Source organism: Heterocephalus glaber, unplaced genomic scaffold, assembly GCF_053883595.1.
Source record: "Heterocephalus glaber isolate CG9 unplaced genomic scaffold, H.glaber_assembly_v1.0 deba00000676, whole genome shotgun sequence".
Classification (NCBI taxonomy): Eukaryota; Metazoa; Chordata; class Mammalia; order Rodentia; family Bathyergidae; genus Heterocephalus; species Heterocephalus glaber.
The window spans coordinates 26,474,006-26,484,575 of record NW_028258156.1 but is presented as its reverse complement, the minus strand read 5'-3'; the positions used below and the strand labels follow the sequence as shown (position 1 = coordinate 26,484,575).

The 10,570-nt window shown below is 43.7% G+C and overlaps 1 protein-coding gene across 5 annotated transcripts in view; it reads right to left on the bottom strand.

Moving 5' to 3' along the window:
• Positions 1-7,726: 7,726 nt before the first annotated feature.
• Positions 7,727-10,570, bottom strand: part of Phtf2 (putative homeodomain transcription factor 2) — a 105,137-nt gene continuing 102,293 nt past the window's right edge. For all 5 annotated transcript variants that reach the window (XM_004839739.4, XM_021253965.2, XM_021253968.2 and 2 more), the window contains one exon: positions 7,727-10,006. In XM_004839739.4, coding sequence (XP_004839796.1) covers positions 9,986-10,006 — 21 coding nt within the window. In that variant the 3' untranslated portion in view covers positions 7,727-9,985. The remainder of the gene's footprint in view (positions 10,007-10,570) is intronic.

The following is a 10,570-nucleotide window of genomic DNA, read 5'->3' as shown; positions in this document are numbered from 1 at the left end:
TGCACCAAGAACCACATTTCAGAGGATCGGTGGGAGAAGGAACCTCTGTTCCCAGCTTGTAACAATGGACCAACCGATGAGACGCAGGCTGAGCAACTCCATGGACAGATGGTAAAATGGTGCAGTGTGGACAAAGGGAGTCTGAGGATTAGGAAAACCTGAAACTGAAAAGGGCTGTACCGAACTCCAAGGCTCTATGCAAAAGTGTAAACGAGCGAAAGCTCATTTGGGAACAGTGAAAAAACAAGCCTAATTTGCTACACTGATGGGCCACAGGAAGGAACCAAAGTGTCTCCTCTAAATTCCCTGCCCCACAAAAAACAGGTTTCCTAGGGGCCTGGGATTTAGCTCAGTAGTTCCATCACCTGCCTGGAAAGCACGAGGTCCCGAGTTGGATCCCTGGTACCAAAATAAATAAATAAATAAATAAATACTAAAAATAAAATAAAAGATACCAACATGTTTTTTAAAAAAATAGGTTTCCTCAAACAGGGACAACTGATCAAAGAGACTTGTTAGAGTGATAGTAGTTACATTCTTCTACCAGAAAACCTTTTTCCTCTTAGAAAGGAGGTGTTTTAATGCATTTGCATTAGAAAATTGTAACCATAGTCCACTTTCTGAGAATAAAAGAATTTTTCATTTCGCTGCTCATTACTAGAATTTGAGCAGGAAAATTTGAAGTAAAAATGTCTTGGTATTAAGGCTGAATGAGAATAGATCAAGTGACCCTAACGTCACCCCACCTTCATGCGGATACAGGCTAAATGGCAACTCTGAAAGCAAAGATACTGTCTTAGGTTCCCGGTGTTTCCAGCAGGACCCAGCTTCTCTGCCAAGCCTCACAGCAGAGGCCACTGAGGTTGAATTTACCATTACAGAGAATACAGTTTCAAGGACCACCCACTACGTGACGAAACATGTACAGAACTGGAACATGAAGACCCCAAAGGAGCCCCTATGCAGTCCTTCCTTCTGGCAGGTCAGCTCCAAAACTGCCTATGGCATTTCTAGGGTCGAAGAACCCACAGCTCCTATTAACACTGCATTTGGAAGAAGTACTTGATACTTCTTTGTGTGTCTGACTGGCCAAAATCTTGCAATACAAATTACTTACCAGCTGTTGCTTTAAATCCTGGGCTTAAGAACACCAGACCAGACTCTGCTGTGAGTGACTATGAGCTTAACGACAAATGTAGGCTTTTCAGGTCTACAGTCAGTAATCCAAGTGCTTCCTCCCAAAGCCTTATTTTTTCATCTCTTTAACAATTCGGATTTCTTTCTTTGGACAGTTTCTCTTGTTCATTTTCTAGTTGGATAATTTCTTTAATTCACTGAGCTCACTATGAATTCTTTCCTAATGTCCAAAATGGATACTACATAATAAAACAATCCTGAGCGTTACTAGTTTTTGTGGTGTTACTGTACATCAGACACTGAGCTACATACTCTGTGGGAGTGGCAGGATAAAAGTGTGAGTGATGTCTTTCCCTCCCCAGTCCCAAGAGAGCTGTACAACCCTATTTTAAGGGGCTTCCTCCCCTCTGAGGTAGTAACGGCCTTGGTTTCTAGTCTGAAAACAGAGGTTTAGTCCCTGAAGACGGAGCCACAGTGGGGCTCTGGGTCAGGAGCTTGAGGGACCAGAACAGCTACAGAGATGGTAGAGATGGTGGATGGTGGAGATGGCGGAGGTGGCGGAGGTGGCGGAGGTGGCGGAGGTGGCGGAGGTGGCGGAGGTGGCGGAGGTGGCGGAGGTGGCGGAGATGGCGGAGATGGCAGGCTCTGGCTGAGGGGCAGGGTGATGATGGGCTGCAGCTGTGTGGAAGGAGAGAGACGCGGCCATCGAGGCCTCCTGAGGAGAAGGCAGCAGACCGGGGTCTTTGGGCGGGTCTCTTGGGGACCACTGCCAAGGGGGCTGGAGGCCGCACCAGGATGGGGCGCACACACCGCCAGAGAGCAAGGACCAGGCCGCTTGTGCGAGTCCCACACACTAGCTGCACCCCTGGGGTGCCTGTACTGGTCTAGGGAGTGTGGTCACACTGAATTCTTGGTACTCCTTTGGGGAGGTGCTCAAAGTCAGATTAGTTCTGTGAGGACAAGTACACTGCTGTTCTGTTGCCCAGGAGCGTGGTGGGCGAGCGAGTCCAGGCCCTTCCCACAGCTGCTCTGTTCCCCACTCACAAGACCCACACGAGGCCCAGCATCTGCTGCTCTCGGCCTCAGTCTGCAGACTGTCCTTGCCGAGGGCCACACACATGGTGCAGGTAACCCCCAGCTCTGCCTCTGTGCAGAGCCCATCCATCATCTAAGTTTTTAAAAATGAGATCACTTTGCAAATAATAATAAATTACCTCTATCACTCAAATGTGGACGATGCATCTCAGGTCAATATAATTATATATATATATATATATATATATATATATATCTCCTTGGTACAAATTTGTATTGTCCATTTTTTTTAAATTACATAAAACTTCTAGCACAATGAATGGAACCTTTAACATGTTGTGTAAGTCAGCTTTTCATCACTGTGACAAAATAAACATCTTAAAAGGAAGACGGGGATAATTTGCTCACGGTTTCAGAGGTTCCAGTCAATGGTCAGTTGGCTCCATGGCCTGTGGCAAGGCAGCACATCCTGGTGGGGGTGAACAAACCACTCACCTGAGGGCAGCCAGGAGGCAGAAAGCAACAGGAAGAGCCACAGCCTCAATATCCCTCTCCAGGGCACGCCCCAGCGCATTAGTCCTTCCACAGGGCCCTGCCTCCCAAGGAGTCCATCCCCAAAGAGTTCAATAGGCTGGCAAACCAAGCCTTTACCACATGGGCCTCTGCGGGAGACTTAGCCACGCCACAGCACATGTGCTACTTGTTAAGTTTGAAATTTCTCAGCGTAAAGCCGTTTACTGAGTTTGCTAGAGAAGAACGTGACACCGAAGCGTGTCACAAGAAAACGGGACACTGCTTATCTTTAAGGGTAGTATTCCAACTCCTTAGCTCCAGTCACCTCCCAGCATAATCTTCCCGTTTGCCCATTCATACCATCTCCTCCCGCCACAGCGAGCTGTCCTGTCCGCATGGGAGGATTATCCTGGCAACCCCATGAGAGCACATGCCCTCCAGAAACCAAGTTGTTTACAAGGCTGAATCGCCTCTTAGCCTCCAGGTTAAGTGAAGGAGGGGCTATGTTTGAAAGTCCATATCCCTTGCATCTAGCTCAGTGCCTAGCACATATCAAAGAACTATCCATAGAACGGATGAAAGAGAAGCTATAAAATTGGAATTTCAACTACTTGGTCTGCTTCTCCTATTTTCTATTCTGAACTCATATCCTAGCATCTTTCCCCAAACAGCAGAATTCGTGTTCTGAGAATCTTTCAGTCCCACTAAACTGACCCAGCAATTCTGATCGTAAGAGGAAGGCTACAAATAGAAAGCAGAACTGTCAGCTTAAAGTCTGTATTTCCAGACAAGACTGATAAATGCACTTGCAAATGCTGGGTATGTATCTCAAGGGATGCAAACTGGTCATTATGTTTGACAATGCGTGTGTTTTGTCTTAAAGCTCTCTCACTACCAGGGTTGGGAACACAGGAAATTCCCAGGTATAAATGATTGATCAAAACTTGCAGGAGAATTTGACTAAGATTAAAACATAACTCCAAAACTGCTGAAAACCTGCCAAGGAGATGAACAATTATAGAAAGTCAATTATTAGCAGTAAGAGTTAGACTTATCTTGAAAGTCAAAAACAAGTCACCAAGTTACATTACAAATCATTTGTTAATTAACATTTTATAAAAGGGCAGGAATAAGGAAAACAGCACTAAGACTGTTGTTTTGTAAACATAAGAGGCCTAGAATGAATCTCCCAAGTACGACAAGCAAGGGGAGAAAAAACCCCGAGGGAAAGCCAATTAAGAAAACTGGCTTGATTGGACAGTCATTTGCAAGAATCTGCTTCAGGTTGAGTTCACACTTGGCTGCTTCCTGGGATAAGCCTTTTCATGAGGACAAGTGGAAGCATCTGGTGTCACGATTCAGGACACAACTTGGAGCTGCCACATTGACCAGCTGGCTGTGATGATCCGACAGCAACACCTGCCAAACTATCAGTTTCTCTGCCTCTGCCAGTTTGGGGCAGTTTCTGTCAATTTCATCTCTTTCCCCACAATTCATAGCTTCTCTGGGGCCTCTGCTCTTCTAGCATTTCTACTGCTGACACTGTGTCCTAAAGTGAAATTCACAGAGACCCTGGTCTGCGAGTCCCATTTCAGACTGAGCGTCTCCTGGGTAGTGCTCTCCCTGGCTGGCCCCTCGGGGTCCACGGAGGTCCCCGGGATGGCTGGCTGCTGTAGGGCACCAATCACTGACCCACTCGGCTATGGCTGAGAGAAAATGGGTCCAGCTCAGCTTGGTGAACAGGCAGAAACCGTCCTGCCTTTAGCAGGTAAGAGCAGACATGGCAAGCTCTTCCAAGTGCCACCAGTGTATGCTTCCCTCCAACCACAACCCTCACCAGTTCTCTCAGTCTACACTCGCCTGCCACTGAAACCTAATGCTTTACAAAGTCGGGAAGAAAAAGGGCGAAAACGATGGTGGGGACAACAGAGGTGGCATCATCTAGGCTGGCAGACAGAATCCTGAGCCCTGAGGGAGGCTGGCTTCAGAGAGCAAATCTCTTCCACAGAGCTGAAGTGGGGGAGATGGTGGAATCCACTCACGCTTAATGATTTTCATCTGTTCGTAGAGTCAAGGGGAAAATGCTGGTAGTTACATGAGTAGGAGCTCGGGGACCATAAAGGAGGTTTGGAAGAGCCATGTAGGGATCACATAAATGGACTCCAGACTGATTTGAAGACCAAATCAGAGGTTCCAGTAACACCCCAGTAAGCAGGGCTGGTGAAAGCTCAAGCCTGATGCTCTCCAACCACACAGCAGGAGACCTGCTGCCGAGGACTGAGAGGCAGCAGAGGTCAGACCGGGCTGTTGCTAGTGAGCATATCCACTTGGAACAGACCTCAGATAATGCAGAGCTATAACTGGAAATGCGCCTGAAGATTTGGAAGACGTGTTTGTAGCAGGCTTACAAACGACTGAAAAAACTTCTCTCTCAAACTTCAGTGCCCTCTTTGGAAGAAAAGGAATTAAATGTTGGCTTATTGTAGAAGAATTCTGCATATATAGTTCATATGAAGCATGACTCTTAATTGGTGGAGAGGCATTGGATACCTTATGTGCCATGAATTGTGTAGCTTGAAAATTTGTGTTCATTTTCCTAGGCCACTACTTGTTTTCTTACTGGAAAAGGTGAACAGAAGCATTCTTTCTGCAAAACCAATGCATTATCAGTCCCTGTGCTAGGTGCTTTACACACCGTTCATGAATCCTCCTAATATCCCTGTAAGACAGGTATTACTGTCAGCAACTTACAGCTGAGAAAACCAAAGCTTACACAGGTTAAGTAATTTGCTCAAGATTCCAAAACAAGCTTGACGCTAAAGCATATGTTCCAGAGGCCATACTGCAGTTAAATAGGGGGATGGCAAGATGGATTTTGACTTTTCATTTTTGCCTATTTATTACACCTCACTACAGATATGGATAATCAGTATCTTTGTTCTCCCCAGATTATTTTATGACTAAATACTTGGATTAGTCAGGAGGTGCCAAATGTTTACGAACAGATGCTATTACAGGTCTGGGAGGCAGCTCAGTGGCGGAGGACTTGCCTAGCATGTGCAAGGCCCTGCGTTCAGTTCCCAGGACAGTAAAAAAAAAACGATACTGTTACAGAACAGACCTACAAAAGGAATAAAGAGGGCTGGGTTCTAGCACTAATGAGTTGTACAACCTTGGGCAAACTTCCTAAACTCTCTTGCTGGCTTTTTGTTTTTTAATCTGATAAAATGAGCACTTTAGATGGTGTCTGGGTCCTATTTGACTCGTTATTAATTTATTTAGTAAATCGTCTTCTATGCATTAGGGACTGTTTTAGGTGCTGGGAAAACATGGTAAATACATTTAGAATTTCATGGAATTCACACGCTATACAATTCATGACCTCCAGATAAGAATTCTCAAGGTGGTGAAGAGTGGGGAAGGTCAGACACATTTTCCAAATTATTCAGGGAATACTTTTTGGAAACTATCTGCACCAACACTGTGACAAAAGGAAAAAGACATTTTGGGGAACTTCAGTCCCTCCTCCCACTCGCTGGAGAGGGATGAGGGGCTAGAAATGGAGTGGACACTAGGCTGTGCCCGTGATGAAATCCCACACAGATTCCTTGGTTGCAGAGCTGCAGACTTTCTGGGTTACTGAACAGGAAGAGGCTCCTCTCCTGGACGCGGGCGCACCCCTCAGTGCTCCCTCCCCCTAGCTTGCCCTCAGGATTTCCATCACCTTTACCCATTAAAATAAGCTTGGGAGCGCAGTGTCTCCCTGAGTTCCGGGAACTGCTCTAACGAGGGTTGTGGGAACCCTGACTTAGAGCTGACCAGTCACAAGCACACAAAAAACCTAGCATTTGTGACTGGCATCTGAGGAGGGGAGTCCTGTGGGATCTGCCACCGTCTGCAAGGAGACCGTCAGAGCCGAGTGAGACTACGGGCACACTGAATTGGTGCCTGCTGGAGGGTGGATGCGGTGTAACGTGTGTGCTGCGTGGTGGCGAAAGTAGTAGAGACACTTGGGCTCTTCCTATCCTCAACAGTCTCCGCCAATCCCAGGGAGGAAGTACTGTGGGGAGCCGGTGTACTGCGAGGTGTTTGCATTTGGGGTACCCTTTAGGGAGGATGGCAGAAGAAAGGTTGGGAATTTGCACCTGAGGTAAAACAGCAAATGAAAGTGCGTACCCTATTTTCCAGGTCTGAAGGGAAACTCAGGAGAACAGCCGATTCTGAGCTTGAGGTAAGGTCATGTCGTCACCACCACCTGGGGGCCACCGCACTGGGCTACCTCCCCATTCCCTTTTAAACATTTGAGACAAGTCCCCAAGGCCAGGCAGGAACCTGCGGTCCTCAGCCTAAGTAAGTTTCAAAGTACACTCGCAGTCCTGGTTAACTCAGGCCCTCTCATGACTGAGACACGAGGGTGCATGGGCATCCCACTGTCGCACCATCTGCCCTGCCCAGGGGCGAAATCGTTTGTCTAAAAACACCATTATCCTTCCACAATGAATTTTAGTATCTCCTGCCATGGCCAATTTCCTATATTCAAATGCAACACCAGTAATGTAAAAGCATTTGGTGATGAAAAGCCTATGTACTTGGGGTGATCAAAAAGATCGTGAATGTTTACATTTTAAGAACTTATCACAGTGGGGCCGGGGATTTTAGCTCAGTGGTTCTGGCGCCTGCCTTGCAAGCTCAAGGTCCCGAGTTCGATCCCTGGTACCAAAAAAAAAAAGAATTTATCACAGTAAAAGACACACTGACATGAGCTTCCCTCAGAATACATACTGAATATATTTCGCCTCACTTCAAACACTCATTCCCCATTATTCTTGCCAATGTATCTTTTACTGTAATAAACTTTTTAAAAAATTTAAACATTCACCAGTTTTAGAACATTCCTTGTATGTATTATTTTTCTTTCAAGTTCCAAGATTCATAATAAAATCTGAAGTGTTAGGAAGGTTTAAAAAAATTATTTTCACTACTCCCAAATCTAACAGTTATAAGTTTATGCTGTTGTAAACACAAAATTATCACAGAAATGTAATTTTTAAAAGTCAGTTGTAGAATATTTTATTTAAAACTTACTGTTCGAACTTTCAAATACAACACATGTGGCAAAGAACAACAGTTAACACACAACATCTGCCACAATTCTTTGAACTGCCCTCTCCATATAATGTGAGATGATACAATTTCTTACATTCATGTGATTCTTAAAGGCAGCAATGTCAATTTCCTACCTTGAAACAGTTCTGTTAACGTTCAGAAATTGCTTAAAATAACTTTTAGTACTCTACTGCTGCTCACATTAGTGACATAATTCAATATATTATTAACTTTCAATTCCCAAGTCTAAGTTAAACTGATCTGTGACCTACACAAGCATTTTCCTAAATTAGCATACTTAGGCTATTTTTCTCAAAAATATTTCCATTCTGAAATAACTTTTTGTAAGATACAATAGTTTCATATTTCATTCCTAACAGAACTCATGCCGTACTTTTTTTTTCTCAAAATATATTTGATATAGTCTGTGCAAAATGTTAAGTTCTGTATAGGTATGTACCTTATTTTGAAAAAGTTTATAAAATATAATTCCTAAAAACCACCTCCACATTAGACAATAGTGGAAGAAAAAACATATCAGACAAAGCCTAATTTTTCACATGAGAAACTAAGTATGTTCTTAAAGCTCCAGTAATGCGTTCCTTGAAAACCTCAGAATGCACTTTGGTCATTGTTAAACACAAGAGGAGAGAGGCCAACGGAACAAGACAGGACGAAAAGGCGCTGTCCAAGGAGGCTGACTGGAGGCTGGCGGGAGGGGAGGTGAGCGCAAGGTGACAGGACCTGCGTGGCTCTTCCCCACGCACTCCTGCTCTGAAGGTTGTTGGGGGGGGGGGGGTAGAGCTGCACCAACCAAATACATTATTTACAATTAACTATTTCAAATTCCATAAAACATGGTAAAAACACGAGCATATTCAACATGATATACTTTGCACCAAGAAAATTCTAGATTGTTTCAAATAAATTGTTTTAGAAACCAGATGCTCAGTTAAAAAAAAACAGCACAAAATCATTTTGTTTCATGTAATTCCTAAAACACTCTTGATTGTACAAATGTGACAACTTAAACCAAGGTCCAATGTAAGACACTATCATATTTGCCCCATATACCCAACATGCCCACATGGTTAAGTTCTCACTGGACACTTGGCCAACTGTTAAAGGGGAGCAGCTAACTGCATCTAAAATAGCCCTTATACGAGGGAGGGGATGCACCGGATTAAGTTTAGAGGACAGAATTTGCAAGCTGAAGCTATCTTTTCTGGAAATCTGGGTATAATTTTGTAACTAGCAGTCAGAGGAACACTTTACTGGTTCGTAAGCTTATTCTTAAGTTGTTCATTTAAATGTGGTCTGAACACACACCCCATTGTGTACCATGGGAGAAAATGACTTTACGTGAGTAAACATAATGTACTTCAGTAACATCAACAGGCACTTCGCTGGTGAGCTGAGTCCAGACCTCACTGAGAAGGGCACCACGTCCTGCCCCAGTCCACTGTGACACACCCCATAGAAAGATACACAGTAAAAGTAACAAGTTTTAAAAGTGCACATTTTGAGCATGCACAGTTGGAGCTGTGCAAACAGCCCAGTGTTTCAAATAAATACAATTATTACTAATTAACTTTATCAAAATATCTTACAGTATGGTAACCATGTACAATTATTGCTCCACTAAGTGTTTTATCGTCAAAGAGCACTTGCTGACCTGTTGTGTAACACCATATATATTAATACTGAGGGTGCTTCAGCTGCAGCTTAGTCATTTCAGATCCTGGCACTGCTCTGAAATGTCGAGGGAACCCTGACGGGATCTTGATTTACCCAAGAAAACGGTGTCTGCATTTAGCCAAGTCCAATGCAATATTCCAAAGTGAAAGGATTTCTCCTAAGTAAGGCAAGGTCACGGCACTGACAGAGAAACGCTGCTTCGCAATGGCTTCTTATTATGAGCAATTCCCAGGACCTCAAGTATCTGGATATCAGCTTTATCACCCTTTCAACAACTAAGAACCATCAATGCTTAAGAATAAAATATAAAGACTAAAATAAATGTAAAAAAACAGTGAACAAGTAAAATAAATATAAGAATTGCACAAGACAATCTGATGTAAACACTTCAATTCCCCAGCGGAGACTCCTGAAGCTCAGTCAGCGACTGCTCTCGGGCAGCTTAGTCAGTACTCAGATTCTGGAAAAGAGGCTGCATCTTCTTTTCTCTGAATCGTTATGATTTAATCTTCCACAGCTAGAGAAAACATGATAGCAATAATGACCATTAGAGCCAGTTTCATATTGGCAACTTAAATTATACCATATACCGTTATCTGAATTTCATTCACAAACAAGTGTAGGTTTTTAAATCTTAACTCCTTATTAATCTTTTTTATTTTCTGGTACCAGGGATCGAACTCAGGACCTTGCGCTTGTGAGGCAGGCAGGGGCACCACTGAGCTAAATCCCCGGCCCTTCACCTTTTTATTTGTGTTTAGAGTGAGTTTTCCTTAAAAAGAAAAAGATTACTACTTGCTGAAAAAGATTACTACTACTTACTGAATGTGATTATTCTACATCTTACCACAGGTAGCTGTGCATAAACTGGAGGAAATATGCAGTGCTACATACATAATACAGTTCTTACCAACAACAGAAATAGGATTCTTCCTTTTCTTATCAAAATTATGAGAAAAAATAAATACTCCCACTTATCCTAGATGACACTCCTATACAGTATGATGAATTCTGTTCCAAATTCAGAGTTCTATCAGTATTTGAAGGCATGAATCTATAACACCCTTTGAAATTAAATCCA